A 20,587-nucleotide genomic window follows, 5' to 3' on the forward strand; every position below is an offset into this window, starting at 1 on the left:
CCAGTCTAGTGTTCTTTCCAGTACATAATGACATCCTCATTCACTCATTATTATTCCATTTAATGAGTACCTATATGGCAGAGGACCAAGCCAAGCAAAGAGAAATAGATATTGTTCTTACCCTCAAGGAATTCGTTTTAGTGACTGTGTGTGTGCATGTGTCCATGTGTGTACATAGACAAAAGCACAAATCACAAACAACTGGCCAGAGTTTGCCAAATGCCACAAGAGAAGTTTCAAAAAAAAGTCTTTGTGATGTCAAAGGAATGAGTGCATATAGCCAGTTGGAGGACTCAAAAAAGGGAAACGGAAGTAAACAGCCTTTGAGATGGGCCTGGAAGGGTGGAGTGGTTAGGATTTGGCCACGTTGGAAAGGGAGGAGTCTAGGCAAATAAAACAGCAGGGAGAAAAGGTGCATGAGTGAGAAAGTAGTATGATTTCTTCTTTCTAAGATTCTGGTCGTTTGGGGAGTAAGAGAGCCATTCTGACCTTTTCCCAAGAAGCAAAGAGAAGGGGTCCAAAACCAGCCACATTGAAATTCCTTCTCTCTCTCCCAAGTGGGCATTGTTCTCACTGCCCAGTACTCCTGGCTGCCATCAGGGCTTGCCTCAGTGTGTCTCAGATTTAAGAACCCTCAGGAGCTCTTAAAGTTGAAAATGATAAGCTCCACTCCAGAAACAAGTACCAAATACCCGAGTACTAAGGTGATGGAGGGGCGGGAAGGCAACTCACATCTACTGCATCTACCTCTGTACACCCCCTCTGGGCCCTATCTCTGTAGAACTTCTGCTAGAATGAGTTTCCCAGGCTCCTCTTCTCCCAGGGGTGAAGCAACTGAGATGTTCAGAGGACCCTGGAGGGCCAGGAAGCAGTGAGCCAGAATTCCCGCTCCTCCCAGGCTTCCTGTGAGGGTGTCAAGCCTTCCGCAAGTTATTTTACTCCCCGCCCCCGACACCCCCCCACCCCAAAGTCCAGGTTGCTGGACAGTCGTTCCTTCCAGCAACTTTTCCCTCTTTCACTGCAACCTGCCCCCACTCCACCCAGGACCACTGAGATGGCACCTGTGCCTGTGTCAGCTGCACACCTGCCTACCACAGGGAAGGAGACAAGTACTCAGGCCTCTGCAGATGGCATTCTGCTGCCCTGCTGGGTGGGTCTGAAGATAGAGAAAGAGAGGCCTAGGAAACCAGCCCAGGCCCTGTGCCTGTCCGTGCTCAGCACAGCTGGAAGCCACATAGAGGGGACCTCTCAGCCTGCTGCTGGGAGACATCCTCTCTCTGTGTCCACAAACTTGGGCCTCGTGCCATCTGATGTGCTATCTATAAACAGGATGGGATGGGACTTCCCTGGCGGTCCAGTGGTAGAGAATCCGCCTTCCAATGCAGGGGACGCAGGTTTGATCCCTGGGCAGGGAAATAAGATCCCACATGCCACGGGGCAACTAAGCCCACACACCACAACTATTGAGCTCGCGCGCCTCAACGAGAGAGCCTGCATGCTGCAAACTACAGAGGCCACGCGCACTGGAGTCTGCGCGCCACAACTAGAGAAGAGAAAACCCGCACGCCACAACTAGAGAGAAGCCTGCGCACCACAAGGAAGAGCCCGCGCACCACAACGAAAGATCCCGCATGCCTCAACGAAGATCCTGCGTGCTGCAGCTAAGACCTGACACAGCCAAAGATAAATTAAATTAATAAATAAATAATAAATCTTTTTTTAAAAAAAAAAGACTCCGCGCTCCCAATGCAGGGGGCCCCGGGTTCTATCCCTGGTCAGGAAACTAGATCCCACGTGCCGCAACTAAGAGTTCACACGCCGCAACGAAGATCCCGTGTGCCGCAACTAAGACCCGGTGCAGCCAAATAAATAAACATTTTCTTAAAAACATATTTAGAAAATAAATAAATAAACAGGATGGGCAGATCTGCAGGGAGCAGGACAGAGCCTGAGGGCCACAGCACGGTCCCTGCAAACCAGTGGTCTCCAAAGCTGAGATTTGGGGGCAGGGGGAGAGGGGTACTGACAAAAAGTATCGTGAGAAGCTGGGATGGAGGAAAGAGTAGGAACCAGGTATGTTCCCTAGAAAAAGAGGAGCAGGGGCTGGGAACAGGACAGAAATGGAGGGACACTGAGGGGGCACTACAAGGAACTTGGATCTGGCATTCAGTGACCTCACAAAAGAGAAAACACCATTTGACCTACACGCCCTGAACCCAGCTTCTATCTACTCTTCCCGCCCTGATTCTGCCCACAGGGCTGGATTTGATGAGATGAATGAAAAGCAGTGAATGGAAGCCCTTTCCTTTCCCTCCATCCCTGGAGATGCCGCCTGTTGGAGGTGGTACCCTGCTGCCTTGGCCTGGTGGACAGACATTTCGAATCCTGAGATCTTTATGTCTTGAAATTTCACCCTTCTTCCTCCAGCTGAGACCACCTGGAGTCTGACCTCTTCTCAAAGAATTACCCTCTTTCTGGCCTCTCTGTCATGTCATTCATGGTCTCTGCCCTCTGTGAAAATGGAATCCGCTGGGCTCCTTCTCCCTTAAATCTTCATTCCATTCCTCAGAAAGTTTTTCTTCTAAATTCCACCCCTTCATGCTGTCAGGTCAATAATTTTCATTCTATCCTTCAAAGAGATGAGGTTTAGCAAGGTTTCCTCAACCCCCTCCCAGAGATAGTCCCTCCGCCTCTTTCTGAAATTCAAGCTGGAGCCCCTGTGGTTGTGTTCCTTTCCTTGCCCCTCCTTCCATCAGTTCTCTCCCAGCCCCCTCCCATCTTTCACTAGGCTCCTGAGCTCAGGAAATGGTGCAAGGGAGCAACCAGGGCTGGGTCTCACACAATGGCTTTATTTAGCCCCAGAATGAGATCACATCGTGTCACATCACTGCTTCCGCTGAGCACAGATAGGAGATTCTGAAATAGGTCTGAGATCAGATGCTTGAGATGGGGGCAGGGGAGGAAAGCAAGAAGGGGCTCTAAGTCACTTTACTTTTCTTCCTGCCTCTGGATCAGATGGTTTTCCCATCGACACAGACCATCAGCGTCTCGTGATTCCTCCTCTGAGCGTGTGACCTCCACCAATGGCCCTAGTCATCAGTGATTCGTTAGACACTCTACCGTGTGCTGAGATGGGAGCACACAATATTTTAACAGAGAGAAATCTCTCTCTCTCTCTCTTTTTTGGGTTGCACCACACGGCATGCGGGATCTTAGTTCCCCAACCAGGGATTGAACCCGTGCCCACTGCAGTGGAAGCTCGGAGTCTTAACTGCTGGACCGCCAGGGAAGTACTGAGAGAAATCTCTCTCATTCAAAACTCTGAGACCATAATTTCTTCAGGGTGCTTTGAAGTTCATCAGATTTGCTAGCTCTGCCACCTTCATAAGCCACATGACCTTGGGAACTTGCTTATTTAATGTTGTTGAGCTTCAGGATCATCTGTAAAATGGGAATGGTAATACTACCTTGTAAGGATATTGAAAGACTTGATAATGTATGTAATACAACTAACATTGTGCTTGGCACATATTGGGTACTTAGCAAATGCTACTATTATTTTTGTTGTTACTATTATTATTTAGAAGCAAAGAGAAGGCAGAGCATAGAGAAATGGAGAGCTGGAGAGAGGAATGCCCAAGACAGAAGCAGAAATAGGCATTATATGACGGTTAAAGAAGAGAGAGAGAGAATAGATAACCCACAGGCTGACACTAAAACAACTGTGATGGGGACTCATTAACATAAACAACTTCTGATAGAAAAGAGCACATAACAACCAGAGCAAGGAGGAGCCTGATGAACCCTGATGAACCTGCACTCTTCAAAGAGAAGGGATGGGGCTTCCCTGGTGGCGCAGTGGTTGAGAGTCCGCCTGCCGATGTAGGTGACAGGGGTTCGTGCCCCGGTCCGGGAAGATCCCACATGCCACGGAGCAGCTAGGCCCGTGAGCCATGGCCGCTGAGCCTGCGCTTCTGGAGCCTGTGCTCCGCAACGGGAGAGGCCACAACAGTGAGAGGCCCACGTACCGCAAAAAAAATAAATAAATAAAAGAGAAGGGATGGACAATGGCCTCTGGTAGTTTAGAGCAGAGGTTGGCAAACTATAGCCTGTGGGCCAAATCTGTCCTATTTTCTTTTTTAAATGGTTGGAAAAAAATCAAAAGAAGAATACTACTTTGTGACACATAAAAATTATATGAAATTCAATTTTCAGTGCTCATAAATAAAGGGTTTTTTCTGGGGAACACAGCCATGCTCATTCATTTACATATGGTCTATGGCTGTTTTTGCATTATGACAGCAAAGTTGGTAGTTGCGACAGAGACCATATGGCCCATAAAGCCTAAAATATTTATTATCTGGGTCTCTACAGAAGAAGTTTGCAGACTTGATTTAGAGAAGCTGGGTCTCAAAATCTCAGGAAGGAGGAAAAAGAGATCAAAGAGAGACATTAAGGCTCACTGCCTACCAGCCAGGTGTCTGCAACCAGCTTGGGGGAGGAGGGACATTGAAGACCCCAGCACACCCATTTCCTAAACAGCACCTGAGCCTACAGGGGGAAGAGGCTTAACCCATGAGTGCCTACAGCACCCTGTGGGATCCTCACAACCATTTCTTGAAACAGATATTATCCCTATTTTACATAGGAAGAAACAGGCAGCACAGAGAGGGAAAGTAACTTGCTCAAGGTCACAGGGCTGTAGGAGGTGGAGCTGAGTTTTCAAAGCAGATGCATCCCAGTGTACAGCCTGAGTTCTCTGAAACAAGAAGGCAACCAATGAGAGCAAGTGGCTAGCTTTGAAAGAAAGCTGGCAATATTGTTATTCACTTCCTCATTCCTGCCCCCTCCACCCCAGCCAAAGAAAGGAAGCAGTTTCCAGAAGAAATTAGATGGGGATTCCAAAAAATTAAATTTGTCCTTTCTACTCCCTCTGCATCTTAGAAATCTGAATGAGGTGATGGGGGGGGGCAGGCAGGGCCCTGCTTCTGTTTGCTGCCAGCGAACACTGGGGGTAGGAACTGCTGATAGCAACCACACAGCTAGGCACAGGGGACAGTGGGCAAGGCTAGTGGGCCCCTTCGCAGCCTGGGGGGCTCCCTGGGCCTGGCTCTGGGGTCCTAAATTTCCCAAAGGGGGCAATAATGTGGAAGACCCGAAAGAACCAGATAATAAAGAACAAGGCGGAAGGGACAGGCCAGATGGCATGGTCTGCTGGCTTCTCTCCAGGTCTCCTAGCCCTGGGGGAACAGGGTCGTAGAAAACCCTTTGATGGTTCAAAATTTAACCTACCTGCTTCCTCTCCCATAGAAAGTAAACCATTAATCCAACAGTGTCCTGCAAAGACTAAAGCAGGGCTTCAGATGAAGAAGGCCCTGGTAACCACAGTTCCTTCCCACTCCTCCCTGCTCACGAACACACCATTCTACAGCAAGTCATATAGCACCCAAGTCTCTAATTCCTCACCTCACCCTGACCTGGCTACGTCATCGCTCTATTTCTCAGTGTGAGACATATGAGATTTTGCTGTGCATTCAACACTGTATCCTGGAACTCATCCTCCTTCCCTGGCTTTCCTGTCAACTGCCAGAGAGTGGTATCACAATTCCAAAAATCAAAGAAAAGGTAAAGGGTACATAGAGAGGATTCCTCCATTCAGCAAATATTTCTTTAGCACCTACCAGGTGTCAGGCACCAAGACAAGGACCCAGAAGGGTCTATGCACAAACACAGTGGTGAGGCAAGTGTACCACCCCTCTGTGGGACAGGGGCTAGTTCAGGCAAAAGCCATCTGCCACATCAGCTTTTGGGTTGACTCCTGCTTCCACCTGCTTCCAGGGCCCATAGGGCAGAGTTGTCGATTTTATTGTTAGTACTTAATTCTGGAAGTTCAAAGCTAGAGAGCCAGGCATCCTCAGTCCTCTCATCTAACCACGTCTCCTTAGTTTTAGTTTTTAAATTTTTACTTATTTATTTTTTTGGCCACACCACACAGCATGTGGGATCTTAGTTCCCCGACCAGGGATCGAACCCATGCCCCCTGCAGTGGAAGTGTAGACTCCAAACCACTGGGCCGCCAGGGAAGTCCCATCATATCTCCTTAAAAGTCAGCCATCGGGAGGGAGACGCAAGAGGGAAGAGATATGGGGATATATGTATATGTATAGCTGATTCACTTTGTTATAGAGCAGAAACTAACACACCATTGTAAAGCAATTATACTCCAATAAAGATGTAAAAAAAAAAAAAGTCAGCCATCAAGCATCTCAAACACTCACCCTAAATCACCCCCCCCCTTTGATATATTAGGCTCACAAATCAGTCAGGATTTTTGCTGCTTTGGGCTTCCAAGTGTGATCATCTTTTCTCTTTTTTTAAAAAAATTTGTTTGCAAACTGAACCTAGGGATCCTATCTTCTCTTTATGCTGGGCCTGTGTGCTTATTCTACCAGAGGCTTGTTGGGACCCAGACTAGCCCATGATGTGTCGGGGCTAGAGAATAAAAGGGGGAAGACCAATCAGTCCACTTCTGCCTCCTGTCAGTTTCTTGGCATGCGTTCTGGGTGCCATGCCAGCAGGGTGGGGCAAGAGAGGGGCTGAGGTTCAGAGGGACACACCTGAGAAGACTTTGGCCACTGAGTCCCAAGGAGTTAACCCATCAGATCCCAGGGAACAGCTAAAGGCAGTGGGTGAACTAAGGAGCCCCTAATCTGAATGGATGGGGTAATCTGGAATCTGGAAGCCCCTGGCTCTCAGGTATGAGTTTGTGGCCCTTTAAATCTCACAATTAACCACCAGGGATAAAGGGAATAATGTCAGGGCCTAGAGGAAGGGGACCCAGGGTGAATTAGGATTTAAAGTTTTAAAATTCTAGCCATCCTGTTTGTCCATACCTCCTGTCTTAATGGTGCCAGATAAACTTGAGTCTGAATCCCAGTCCTATAATCTACCTCTTAATTGATGAGTGTTAGTTATTTAATTCCTCTAAACCTCAACTTTAATATGGGGATTATGATATGCTAACCCCATAGGACTGTGAGGATTAAGAATGTATATAAAGGGGGCCTCCCTGGTGGCTCAGTAGTTAAGAATCTGCCTGCCAATGCAGGGGACATGGGCTCGAGCCCTGCTCCGGGAAGATCCCACATGCTACGGAGCAACTAAGCCTGTGCACCACAACTACTGAGCCTGTGCTCTAGAGCCCACGTGCCACAACTACCGAGCCCGCGCACCTAGAGCCCGTGCTCCGCAACAAGAGAAGCCGCCACAATGAGAAGCCTGCACACGAAGAGTAGCCCCCGCTTGACACCACAAAAGAAAGCCCTTGCGCAGCAACAAAGACCCAATGCAGCCAAAAAAAAAAAAAAGGAATGTATATAAGGGAATTCCCTGGCGGTTCAGTGGTTAGGACTCCGTGCTTTCACTGCTGAGGGCCCGGGCTCAATCCCTGGTCAGGGAACTAGTGACACGGCAAAAAAAAGAAAAAAAAGTATATATAAAATCTTTGGCGTCACTTGTCCCACAAGTAGTGTTAATTAACTGTTGGCCATTATGGTGATTTCCTATTTGCACACTTGTGCGCGCACACACAGAGACACACACACTCTCAATGCACCCTAGTTAAAAATGGGAGCTGAGGGCTTCCTTGGTGGCTCAGTGGTTGAGAATCCGCCTGCCAATGAAGGGGACATGGGTTCAAGCCCTGGTATGGAAAGATCCCACATGCCACGAAGCAACTAAGCCCGTGCGCCACAACTACTAAGCCTGCGCTCTACAGCCCACGTGCCACAACTACTGAGCCTGCGTGCCACAACCACTGAAGCCCATGGGCCTAGAGCCCGTGCTCTGCAACGAGAAGCCACTGCAATGAGAAGCCCGCACACCGCAGTGAAGAGTACCCCCGCTCGCAGCAACCAAAGAAAGCCCGCGCACAGCAACGAAGACCCAATACAGCCCAAAATAAAAATTAATAAAATTTTTTAAAAAAAGGGAGCTGATGGGACTTCCATGGTGGTGCAGTGGTTAAGAATCTGCCTGCCAATGCAGGGGACATGGGTTCAAGCCTTGGTCTGGGAAGATCCCACATGTCACAGAGCCACTAAGCCCGTGCGCCGCAACTACTGAGCCTGCGCTCTAGAGCCTGCGAACCAAAACTACTGAGCCCATGTGCCGCAACTACTGAAGCCCAAGCACCTAGAACCTGTGCTTCGCAACAAGAGAAGCCACTGCAATGAGAAGCCTGCTCACCGTAATGAAGAGTAGCCCCCACTCGCTGCAACTAGAGAAAGCCCACGCGCATCAACGAAGACCCAATGCAGCCAAAAATTAATTAATTAATTATTTTTTTAAAAAGGCAGCTGAATGCAGGAGACTGGTGGAGAATTGTTCTGTCACTTCCTGGGGGTGCTGAGGGGTTCCTGAAGATCGCTGTTTCTGGGAAATGCCCATTGATGCGGTAAGGACTCAGGGAAAGGGAAGAGGGAAACTCACCAGACTTGGGAGATATCCCAAAGATGGGAGACCTGTTCTTGCCTTCGGTTGGTGACTGCAGTATAGGAAGAAGTCCCACTTCAGACAGCCCCTCTAAGAATCCAGTCCAGGACCTTAATGGGGGGGCCTCTTTCTTGGTCCTTTTAAGGGAATTGCTCATGGTCCAGAAGTTTGCATAGGAGACAGGGGGGACTCATTCCAGTCCAGATCAGCTGCCTCTCCAACTACTCTAGCCCTTCCCTTCCCCGCCCTACTTCAAACACCCTAGACAGTGCTGTGCCCAGACCTTTAACCCCTTGGGTGCCGTTGCTGGTCCCGAGGATTCCTGGGTTCCCCATCTTCAGCATCCCCCAAAGGGCAGCCCCTGGATTCAGGCACACGTAGGAACAGATACAGGAAACCAAGCTGGGGTCACTCTGAGGGGAGAATATGTGGGAACCTGACATCCCAGGGAACCTTCACCCGCCCTCCGGCAGAGACAGGGTGGAACTGAGGGGAAAAAGAAGACAACTCAGGGAAAGGCCCACAGCTGGAACCCTACTTAACAGCAAGGTCCTACTAGGGTCAGGGAGGTCCTTTGCTCTCTCTCAAATTTGGTTTCAAAATGCTCGTCGTTCCCTTTAAGAGGCAGGTTACAGTAGGGGGAGGAGGACAGACTGTATTTTCTGTGATGAAAGTACAGGGAGGAGTGATGACAAGGGCAGCTACATCAGAGGAGGGCCCTCCTTCAGCCAACAGGAACAGGGTGAGCAGGCGGCTTGGCACACACCCGGCTCCCAACTCCCGGCGTGTTGTGGATACCAGGCACAGGATATCTGACTGGCTCTCCACCCCCTTCCCTGATAACAGCTTCTAGGGGCACTGACTCACCCTCACCGCTTCCCTGGGGCAGAGGATGGAGTGGGCAGATGTTGGACTTCCTGTGGTACCGGGGAGCCTCCTCCCTGATGGACCTCGTGGTCCAGGGGAAAGGACATGTTGGAATCGGAAGAGCTTGGCTGCCTCTGCCAACTCACAAGTTAAGGGGCCTTGGAGAAGTTCCCTAGTAGCCTCATTTCCTCCTCTGTAAAATGGGGATAGTAAATGAGATATGTACAAATAGTGGAACATAAATGCTGGGCCCATAAATGTTACTCAATAGATATGCTAGCTGCCACTTGCTGTGTCCTTGGATAAACCACTCCACTCTGCCTTTCCTGATCTATTAAATGAGATTAAATTAGGTGAGCTACGGTCTATCCTTGCTCTAAAACTCTCCCTCTGCGTGAGAGGAAGAGGGCAGTTGTTGCCAGATGTGGAAACTGTGTGCCCTTTCCTACCTAGCTGGGCTCCAAACCACATGAGTGACAGTGGTTGTTTCTCACTTCACAAGAATACAGGGGAAACAGCTGCCTGTTTTACTGGTGTAGGGTCCTCAGAAATTCTCTAATTTAACAATCCTGGGATTGTCCAAATGAGGACACAGGCTCCGAGCGGGGGTGGGTGTGTGTGATTTACCTGAGGTCTGCCAGCCAGGGAGTGGCAGAACTGGGGCTGGGATCCAGCACTGCTGCCTCTGTGGTCAGTGCTGCTTCCGCCACCCTGAGCCGCTCTCTCGAGGGATCCAGCCCAGATAACTTCCCATCCTGTCACCAAGCCGCTGCATTATCCACAGCTTCTTGGGAATCCTTATACCCGTTTCCAATTAACTTTTGTCAGGTGAAGTCCCAAAGCCTAGTATGTGAAAGGGGTGGTAATCTGGGCCCTGGATCCTCCTGGTACCAGGGCTGGGTGTGGGTGAGCGGGTGCCAGCTAAAAGTTTGGACAACATGGGAGGGATAGAGGGCTAGTTTCCAGCGGGAGGAGGGGATCTGGAACACGCTGAGAGCTGGGTTGCTATCTGTTTTGCCTTTTAGGGAGGAAGCCCTCAGTTTGGGTACTCAATCTCCAGGAAGGATGTAGGGCCAGTGCTTGCTTTCCCTCTCCCTTGCAGACCTGCATGAAATCTGGAGATCAGGGGTCTCATGTCCCTAGGGTAGTTTCCATTAGAGTGAAGTACCGTCTGCTGCTCATCCTCCATTAAGTTACCTCAAGAAGAGGGCTCAATCCTAAAGCAACTACTCCAGCTGAGTCTTGCCATCCATAGATTTGAGAGGCTTATATTCTTCAATGCTACTACTTAAGGGAGGCTCAAATTCCATCCTGACTCCAAGGAATTTGATCTCTCGAGAGATGCAAGTATCTAGTTTTGGCCTTTTTTCAAGGTGCCGGTGACACTGCCTTCACAATGCTTCTCTTGTCATCTGGGTCAGACCTGGGTTCCCCCCTAGTCTCCTCTGTAACAAGGGCCAGGACACAAAATGCTGAGTTCTGCAAGGAAAGGTAAAGACTGCCCCAGCTTTCAGAAAAGGAGTATCTCCCAGAGCTCAGACTGAGGGAGAAATCTCTTATGTTACCTTCCCAAGTTATGAAGTTTATCCTACCCTTTAAACCAGAACCCCCACTCCTATAGGTTAACTCCTCACTGTGTTTTCAGTGGACACTACACAGATGGCAAATAGTGTGCTGGTCCAAAGACCAACAGTTCATAGTCCTAGAGGAAGACGATACATTATCAAACTAGCTCCCTCTTCCTTCCCTATGCTTGCTCTCAACCCCAAGCTTCTGACCCACTGTCTTTCTCCCCATTCTCTTGAGCAAGTCCCAGGTCTCCACCAGGAACACAATGAACCAAAGCAAATACATCCTTCTTGCCCTCTGACCTGGCCAGTCCTGGGGTGTCCGAGCCGTAGGCCCTGAAAGAGGGATGTGAGCTGGTGGAGGGCTACTCCATTTGGAGCCTCCCGTTGTCTCCAGGTCCTTTTCATCCTTCTTGGGGCCCAGAGGCTCCGAAGGCTGGGCGAAGGAAAGGTTAAACTGGTTGGGCAGCACTCTCCCCCCGCCCCCCACCAGAATCTAAGCTGGGAAACTTGGTGACAGGAACAAAGCGGGCGTTTGTTGGGTTTCTCTCCTGCCTGGGAGGCTGTTCTCGGACCACGGCATTCCTGGGTTGGACAGAGTCAGCTCAGCGTGGCTTCTCCCCACTGCTGTCGCCGCAATACCCACTGCCTTTCCAGAGGCCGTGCTTAGGTAACAACTTAGGGGATACAGGCGCTTCTGCCTGGCCTGAGCTCAAAGCAGAGGCATTAAAAATAAGTTCAAGATGGGACTTCCCTGGCAGTCCAGTAGTTAAGACTCCACGCTTCCACTGAAGGGGACACAGGTTCAATCCCTGGTCGGGGAACCGGGATCCTGCATACCCCGCAATGTGGCCAAAATAATAATAAGTTCAAGCTCAAGAAAAGCTAGCTCTTAAACGGAGGAAGGGCTAGAATCAGGCGTAAGAGATAGTTTCTCAAGAACAGTCAGTGAATAAATCACCCCTAGAAGGTCTCCCGGGGCATGAGATCAACTGCAGAACACTTTTCCCCATTCTCTCCTCTACTGTGGAGAGGGGCTCACGGGCAAGGAAGGTTTAGGGGAATATATGGTGACTGATGAGAACAGAGGGAAATAAGGGATGGAAGCAAAGGTGTTCAAAAGGGAGGGTGCGGGGGGTGGGATATCTCTGTGGGAACGGAACCTACAATCCCTAGAGCAAGGAGGCAGGAATTCAGCTCACTTGCCCAGGAGCCTGGGAAGTCAGGGCCTGAGTACCAACAGCAACCTGAGCTCATCCAGGTGATGGGAAAACAGACAAGGCAGGGTGGCATTTGTTTTTATTAGAAAACCCCATTTGGTAAGAGCTTCCCTAAGCCAGCACAGAGACTGGGTAGCCTCCAAGAGTCCCATAGCTTTCATCTTATCTTCCACCCTCTTCTGAGAGGGGAGGGTGGGGGATGGGGTGGTGTCAGGCAGTCTCCGAAGTGCCCCCTCCTGGACCCCTGAGAGAGTTCACATCGCCAGCAATGTACCCCGCGGCACCTCGGTGGTGCACCACAGGGCCCCTAGGCTCAAGGCGGTTGCCAAAGGCTTTCCTGTTTGTATGGCTTCACGATGGAACCAAGGAGGCTCTCAAAGACTCCCAGGTCTGGTCCTTCGCTCTGGTTGAGAGCAGGGCAGGATCAAGGAGGTGGCCAAGGGCTAAGGGAGAAGAGATTGCATTTGAGATACCCTTTGGAGTCTGGAAAGCACCTGTATTCCTTGGGAAGGGAGGACTGGAAGCCCCACTCAGTTCTTCTTGGTTTTGGGGGTGTCATATTTCCTCTTGCTGGAATACCACAACAGCAGGGGGATGCCGATGGAAGGGAGAGTCATGACCCCGAAGGCTGCCCAGTCCAGCTGTGGAAGACAAAGGCCTTGCTTAGAAGTCTGGATTAGGGCACAGGAGGGGACCAGGAAGGAAGGGGTCCAATGAGAAAGGGAGCAGTCCAGCCCAAATTTTAAGCAGAATCTTCGCAGGAAGGTTCCTCTCTGGCTACTCTGGACACAGAATGGCTCGCTAAAGACTAATCTATATCTTTTGAGCTATGAAACCAAAGGTCTCACCTGACCCAACCCAATCTGGAAGAGAAGCTTCTCTCTTCCAAACGATCTTTGAGGAGGGAGATGCCCAGGTCTTGCCCTAACAGTCAAGCCTCCTGCGACCTAACCCCTGCCCCCACCTCCAGCTCTCTCTTCCATTGCTCTGTCTCACACTCTTGCTCTCTGGCCTCACTGAACTACCTGCCATTCCTGGATTGCACCATGCTTTTTCTCACTTCTGAGCTACTCCCTCTTCCTAGGGTGCCTCCCCTTCCTTACCTCCTCTTTAATAAGTTAAACCTCCCTCCTCCAGAAAATCCTCCCCGACTCTCAAAGACCAGGTTAGGTGTTCCTGTTGCATCTCCTCCAGAGCCTTGTGTATGATCTCCACCACAGCACTCTTCCCCCACTGACTTGCGCTGAAGCCTCTATGAGCCCATAAGATCTTTAATGAAAGGGACTGTGTCTTGCGTTGCTTTCTCAAAGCAAAGCACAGAACTGAGCATGTAATTAGGAACCTCATAATTATTCCCTGAATGAATGAATAAATGAGTCTCTTCATTCAGTACTTTAGGCAAATCTTCAAAGAATTCTCCCCTAGACTAGACTACACCAAAGTTCCCATGTAACCTTCCCGATGCTCTGCAACTCTTTTAATCTAAGCAGATATACTTTTAATCCTCGAATTAGACCCAGGACTCCAAGATGGAGCTCTACTTAAGGCTGAGCAGAGAAAAAGGGCAGTTTTTTTTGGTTCTGGCAATTGTGATCTCATTGCCAAAAATCTCTAACCGTGGTTAAATCAGGATATTTGATGGCTGTGTGTATCAGACATCAAAACACAGATATGACAAGAACCAACCAACTAAACATATCTTCTAAGGAAGTCACACGGTCCCAGAACCAAAAGCGTGTTCTACTCCCAGGGGAATGCCAAGAAGACTGTAAAGCTTACAAAATGGGGGGAGAATCTCCTATCAAACTCCCTCTGAGCCAGGATTCCTCCCTGTCCGGGTGCACTGGTAAAGCCAATCTGAAAAGCAGAAAAGAAGGGCATTAAGGCAAGTCTCCAGCTCTTTCTCATCTGGGAAAGGGCAGTTCCAACCAATCCAGTTCTAAGCAATAGATTCTTAGCTCCCAAAGGCCCAAGAAAGCAACAAGATGAGGAAAAGTTTTTGAACTAGAGAGAGCTGGATGATTCTTAGTGTGTTATAAAGATGAGTAAATTAGGAGCCAGGAGACACATGATGAGCATTTACTAAAAAAAGGTAGGACAGGTATGCAGCTGAAATTAAAGCCAAATCCTTCTATCTTAGCCTCAGACTCTGGAAAGAGTTGCTCACCACCACTGGCCCCTCTGCCCATGGCAATCATTTCCCCATTCCTCAAGTGGAAACACTCTTCTGTACCTCACAAGTTGACATGAGGTTCAAGCAAACTAATGAGAAGGATTCTGGAAAGTATAAAGCCCTACCCAAATGTACATTAGTAGTGGAGGGGCTGAGTCTGCCCCACATTCCTTTGTCTTGGAGAGGAGGCCAAGAGTTTGAAGCGCATTGCAAACAACTTTGTTCTAAAGTGGCTGCTGAGCCTTTAATTTTATGTCTTTTAACCCATCAAGGACCAGGTGGAACCAGAGTCTTAGAGGTGGTTCTAAAAGCACACATGATAGAAGATATGAAAACATAACCAAGATTATAAGAATATGGTTCCACATGGTTTATTAAAAAAAAGATAACTCAGAGAGTGCACTGAATGTTTGAGACTCTTGGATTTCTTTTAGCTCTATGGTTGACTCTGTTAAGTCCCTTCCTTACTGTGCACTCATTAAGTAGCCTAAAGCCCATCTGTACTTATAAATTCATGACCCAAGCTTTTTGAGGGCTAGGACAGTACCTTAATCTGCTTGGTATTTCCTAGAGTCTAGCACCTTGCAGGGGGCTCAATAAATGTCTGCTGACCTTTACATCAATCAGTCAAGAGACTGGTTATCGCTGGGTTTCTATTCTATATGGAAAACAGAAAGAAATCTAAGACAAAGTCCCTTGCTTCAAGGAGTTTATAATTAAACTGGGAGATGGGAGTGAGGGAAAGACCTAGATACAGGAAAGAGAACTAATAAAGATGGTCAATAATTAAATGTTCAAGTGGCATAGACTATAAGAGCTCTAGAAGTTTAGATGCAGTCAGTAACTGTTTAGTGAAAGAATGAGCAGGAAAGAGCGATATGAATTGTAAAAGCAGGAGACAAAATCAAGGAGATGCAGCTCAGAGCTAGGTCTTGAGGAGGCTTTGGATAATGAAGCGGAGGAGAGAGAGTACAGAGAGTACTTCAAGCAGAGACCAAAGGCAAAGTGGAAAGAAGGAGCACTGAGAGCGGGGGAGGTGCCACAGGAAGGAGCTTGGTCTAATTAGGACGGAGGGTCTTCGAGGGTAGAGAGAGGAAGGGAGAGGCAGAACACAGTGAGAATGCTGCAGGGTACAGCGAGAAGAGGCAGGAAACTCAGCCTTGCTGCAAGAAGCAGGGGCATTCTAAGCAAGGGAAAGATACAGACACAGCGGAGACCAGGAATCATCTGATGGCAGCACAGAAGACAGATGGGAAAGACAATGATGGCAATAAACTGGGCAGCACATGACACTGTACAGATTAAAAGTGAAGCGGAAAGGAATGCTACAGTACTCCCCTCCCATTCATTTCAATTGCTTGATTCTGAGACTTTATAATTTGAAACATACTTCCTTCCTATTTGAAACATACTTCCTTCCTATGATGATATCGCAAGTTTTTGGTCCTTCTTATCTTCCTCAGAATTTAGCACCTGCTCTGGAGATTTTCTACAAGAGTTTTCAAAGGAAGGCAGAGCTGAGCCCCATCCAACTAAGGGTTTGGGTAACTCACCACAACGGGCCCATCCTCCTGGGCCAGATAAGTAATAGTTGCTGAGGTGAAGTTGAAATAACCAGCCTTGAGAGGGCGCAGGACCACTGTGTGGGAAACGTTGCTAGCACTGACGCAAGAGTTAAGGAGGGAAAAAGATGAAGCTACAGTTGTAACAAACTTTCAACTTAGGGACTAAACACACCATTCACAAAAAGAGTTGCCAACACATGTAATGATTTCACATCTGCAATATACTGCGAAAATAATAAACACAGGCTTTTTTCCTAAGCCTGAAGTATGTGGTATAATATGATGTCTTTGTAGCCAAGTCTTAAAGGGTCTATGACATACTCAGTATTGAGGTGTTTAAATTAAACTTTTTTTTTTTTTTTTTTTTCCCCCGTACGCGGGCCTCTCACTGTTGTGGCCTCTCCTGTTGTGGAGCACAGGCTCCGGACGGGATGCGCAGGCTCAGCGGCCATGGCTCACGGGCCCAGCCGCTCTGCGGCATGTGGGATCTTCCCGGACCGGGGCACGAACCTGTGTCCCCTGCATCGGCAGGCGGACTCTCAACCACTGCACCACCAGGGAAGCCCTAAATTAAACTGGTAAAGCAATATAGGTTATGGATGAAAAATTAGTCACTTAGGGTCACAGAAAATCTTTTGCTGCCTAAAACTGCAGGAAGTTCTTGAAAATATAAAACAAAACCCCCCAAAACCCAAAGAGAACACTTACCCTTGCCAGAAAATCTAAATATACTTTAAATCACAGGGAAAAAAAATAATCTAATTCAAAACACTCAGGAGGGCTTCCCTGGTGGCGCAGTGGTTGAGAGTCCGCCTGCCAATGCAGGGGACACGGGTTCGTGCCCCAGTCCGGGAAGATCCCACATGCCGCGGAGCGGCTGGGCCCGTGAGCCATGGCCGCTGAGCCTGCGCGTCCAAAGCCTGTGCTCCGCAACAGGAGAGGCCACAACAGTGAGAGGCCCGCGTACCACAAAAAACAAACAAACAAACAAAAAACACTCAGGAAATAACCAGTAGATCCGAATAAGGGATTAATTGAAGAAGAGTCTTTAAAAGGTCACCCAGGGGATTTCCCTGGTGGTCCAGTGGTAAAGAATCCACCTTACGATGCAGGGGACGCGAGTTCGATCCCTGGTCAGGGAACTAAGATCCCACGTGCCACAACTACTGAACTCGTGCACCTCAACTAGAGCCCACGTGCCACTAACTACAGAGCCCAAGTGCCCTGGAGCCTGTGCGCTACAGCTAGAGAAGAGAAAACCCACACGCCACAACTAGAGAGAAGTCCACGCACCACAACGAAGATCCCTTGTGCCACAACTAAGACCCGACGCAGCCAAAAAAAAAAAAAGAGTCACCCAGGTCCTCCACCTAGCATCCCACTGAATTTCTTTTTTTTTACATTTATTTATGTATTTTATTTTTGGCTGCGTTGGGTCTTTGTTGCTGTGCGCGGCTTTCTCTATTTGCGGTGAACGGGGGCTACTCTTCCTTGCGTTGCATGGGCTTCTAACTGTGGTGGCTTCTCTTGTTGCGGAGCACAGGCTCTAGGCGTGCGGGCTTCAGTAGCTGTGGCTTGCGGGCTCTAGAGCACAAGCTCAGTAGTTGTGGCGCACGGGCTTAGCTGCTCCACGGCATGTGGGATCTTCCCAGACCAGGGCTCGAACCCGTGTCTCCTGCATTGGCAGGCGGATTCTTAACCACTGAGCCACCAGGGAAGCCCCCCACTGAATTTCTTTTAAAAGCACCTTAAACATCCTCGCCCAGCCACAAACATCTGTCTACATTCTCCCGATACAGAATGTTTTAGAACTTTATGACCTGAACTTCAGGAACCTCCTTCCTCAGGCCCACCCTAAATCATGCTCACACAATTCTCACCAGTCTCTCTTGCCCCATCTTATCCAGAGTGGCGACAAGAATGACCCTGCTGATTTGCTTCAACATTACCACCCTCCCACCCACCACCACCAGCCTTCATCACCCAGTGTCAAGAGGATACGGAGCAATTCGGTCCCATTTGACGTTGAGCATTCCAGAGACAATGCCAAAGTCTTCTGGAGGGAAGGAATCATCAGATAATTCCACATCTAATGCAGCACTAGAAAACGGAGGAAACGAAGAAAGGTTAGCAATGGGTATAAAATTAAAGGAATCAGCAATCAAATCTGCCTGCTTGTCCTAAAAAATCAGAACTTTAAAAGACATATATGAGTCACAGTTATTTGGGTTTGTTGCACTGAAGAATCCCAGCCAAGGCCTGGATTCTGGGCACCAAAATACTCAAATATCTAGGAAAGAATGGGCCTGAATCCGTTTCTGCCCCAATTTCTTCTCACGGTGGGTGTGTGTGTGTGTGTGTGTGTGTGTGTGTGTGTGTGTGTGTGAGGAGGGGAAGAGGAGCAAGATGCATGTGGAAAAGAACATTAAAGGGAATAAAGTGAAAAAAAGACAACAAAAATGCTAATGAAAGAAAGGAAGCTGAAACTAAACCCCTGAGGTAATGAAGGATCATACATTTTCTGCCTTCTCATCTTCCTCTCCCTGTTTCACCACAATTTTTGCTTCTTCCCCACTCTGAAACTCTTGCAGCTCAAAAAGTGGAAGACGGTTTCCTGTAGCTTAGGTAAGAATGTCCTCCTCTTCCAGAAGTAGATCCAGCAGTATATTCATTCACTCATGATATCTGTTGCTGGAAATCTCCCAAAGATAAATCACTGTTGGTTCCTGTTCCCAGCTGGGAAATCTAAGAAACCTGAAAAGGACCCAACCTATAGCTCCAGGGCCTCCTTACCTTGAGCCAACATTGTAGATGTTGTACTGTAAGGTCAGGTCTCGCCCCTCCACGGCATATCTGTTCAGCAGTGATTTGGAGGCCAAAAGCCTGGCTCCTTCCTCTGCTTGAGTGACAGCAAATAGAGCCAACGCCAGGAATGCCAGCAGCCTCATCTTTGGAGAAAAAAGCAAAGTGAGCAGTCAACCCAAGCCTGTAAAACCAGCAAGAGCTTCCTGACAGCCCTTTCTTACAAAGTCTATCAAAACTCTTTTGAGCTTATCAAAGCAGCAGCCCCTTCTACAGAGCAGTCTCTAAGCCACCAGCGCCCTGGGTGCTCCCCAACTGGTGCGATCTTCGGAGAGGACTGCATGTGGCCAGACTCCTTAGGCCGCCGGATTTCGGCCGATCTCGGACCTGCAACAGCCTCTAGCTTTCCTTCACGCAGGAGTCCCCCACGGCTGCTGCCTTCCCGCTGCTCCTCCTTCTCCACCAGCTTCCCTGTGATCCCACGCCGCGCTCGCAGGGTCCTCCCCCACGCCCCTGTATCCCATCCTCCATCTTTCCCCCGGGATCCTATTCGTCCTGGCCCTCCACATCCCTTTCTGGGGCCCTCCGAGAGCTCAGTCCGCTCTGCCCCCTCCCCTCCTCTTGCCAAGACTACACGTCCTCCCGCCGGCATGCCCTCTCTCCTCCCCGCCCTCCCCGAGCTAACACTCAGCCGCTGAGTGTTGTGCGGACGTGAGACTCCCCGGCTCCCGCTGGCACCCCCAGTGCCTCGGAACTCACCGCGCGCACCCTCAAAGCCTTTCGGGGGGGGCGGGGGGGGGCACCAAAACCGGAAGAGAGCGTCAGCATCGGAAATACCGGAAGTAAGCTCTGGCCGGAAACTTTGGTGATCTGCCCGATGCCTTCTGGGAGTTGTAGTTCATAGACAAGCCCCACCTTTCCCTTTGTAGTACCCGCCCGCCTCTGGGATGCAACAGCTCCTGGAACAGGCTTGTGTGTGTATCCTCCACGCTCTTCTTTCTTTCTTTCTTGTTCTTTCTTTCACGCTTTTATTATTCTGCAGTCTAGAGTGACTTTTCATGCTGGCTTGCCGTTACTGTAGATGACCAGCACCTGATTAAGTGCTTTGCGGAACTGGCAGACCCAGAGATTAGGGTCATCTATCTAAAGTGTACTGTCGAACTAGGAATTAGAGAAAAGCTATTTCTCTCGAGGCTACTCTTCGTATTCCCAGGCGAGAAATATAGTCATCCCTTATATCCAGTAAGTCACCAAGCCCTGAACTTTCTTTAGAAGCCCTTTAAGGCCCCGCAAAAGGAGATCCTTTCTTCTCCATTCCCACCGTAACCGCTTTAGTTCATACACGTTGCGGTTGCTGTTTTTCACTGCGATGGTCTCGCTTTCTTGGGACTTTCCCGGCGCATTTCAATCAGCTACCAGAAAAACTTCCCTAAACAGCATTGTGAACAGTAGACTCTATGTTCAGAGGATGGACTGTGAAGTTAGGCAGTCATGAATTCAAATCTCCCTTCGGTCACTTGCTGTTTAGGTAACCTTAAGGCAAGTGTTACTTCTTTAAAATATATATATATATATATATATATATATATATATATATATATATACACACATATATATTTATTTATTTATTTGACTGCGCTGGGTCTTAGATGCAGCAGGCGGGATCTTCATTTCGGCCTGAGGGATCTAGTTCCCCGACAGGGATGGAACCCGGGCCCCCTGCGTTGGGAGTGCAGAGTCTTAACCACTGGACCACGAGGGAAGTCCAAGTGTTACTTCTATAAACTTTGGTTTCCAAATCTGTGAAATGAGATAATTATAGTACTCTCAAAATGCTGGATGATCAAATAGGATAATGTATGTAAAACTCTTACATATTGTCTGGCACATTTGTGTGAT

The 20,587-nt window shown here is 48.9% G+C and overlaps 1 protein-coding gene across 2 annotated transcripts; it reads right to left on the minus strand.

Annotated features, from left to right (window-relative positions):
• Window positions 1-12,214: 12,214 nt before the first annotated feature.
• SSR2 (signal sequence receptor subunit 2) lies at window positions 12,215-19,504 on the minus strand. 2 transcript variants are annotated; one of them, XM_079916169.1, is made up of 6 exons: window positions 19,448-19,504; window positions 18,680-18,834; window positions 17,888-17,986; window positions 15,875-15,983; window positions 13,928-14,005; window positions 12,215-12,789 (listed from the first exon to the last, which is right to left on the minus strand). In XM_079916169.1, exons 2-6 carry the CDS (start codon window positions 18,832-18,834, stop codon window positions 12,679-12,681), a joined length of 552 nt encoding a protein of 183 aa, XP_079772295.1. In that variant the 5' UTR covers window positions 19,448-19,504; the 3' UTR covers window positions 12,215-12,678. The 2 variants fall into 2 exon arrangements, with proteins under 2 accessions (XP_079772295.1, XP_079772296.1); XM_079916170.1 differs by lacking the exon at window positions 19,448-19,504 and adding an exon at window positions 19,374-19,432.
• Window positions 19,505-20,587: the final 1,083 nt, after the last annotated feature.

Source organism: Stenella coeruleoalba (genome assembly GCF_951394435.1).
Source record: "Stenella coeruleoalba genome assembly, chromosome: 1".
NCBI classification, from domain to species: domain Eukaryota; kingdom Metazoa; phylum Chordata; class Mammalia; order Artiodactyla; family Delphinidae; genus Stenella; species Stenella coeruleoalba.

Excerpts from the sequence above, each read along its gene's own strand:
- SSR2 (XM_079916169.1), bottom strand. The coding sequence starts at position 18,834 with ATGAGGCTGCTGGCATTCCTGGCGTTGGCTCTATTTGCTGTCACTCAA. Across the intron at positions 17,987-18,679 it reads ATCTACAATGTTGGCTCAAG|TGCTGCATTAGATGTGGAAT; the intron begins GTAAGGAGGCCC and ends TCCGTTTTCTAG. Across the intron at positions 12,790-13,927 it reads GGAGATTCTCCCCCCATTTT|CTGGACTGGGCAGCCTTCGG; the intron begins GTAAGCTTTACA and ends TGTCTTCCACAG.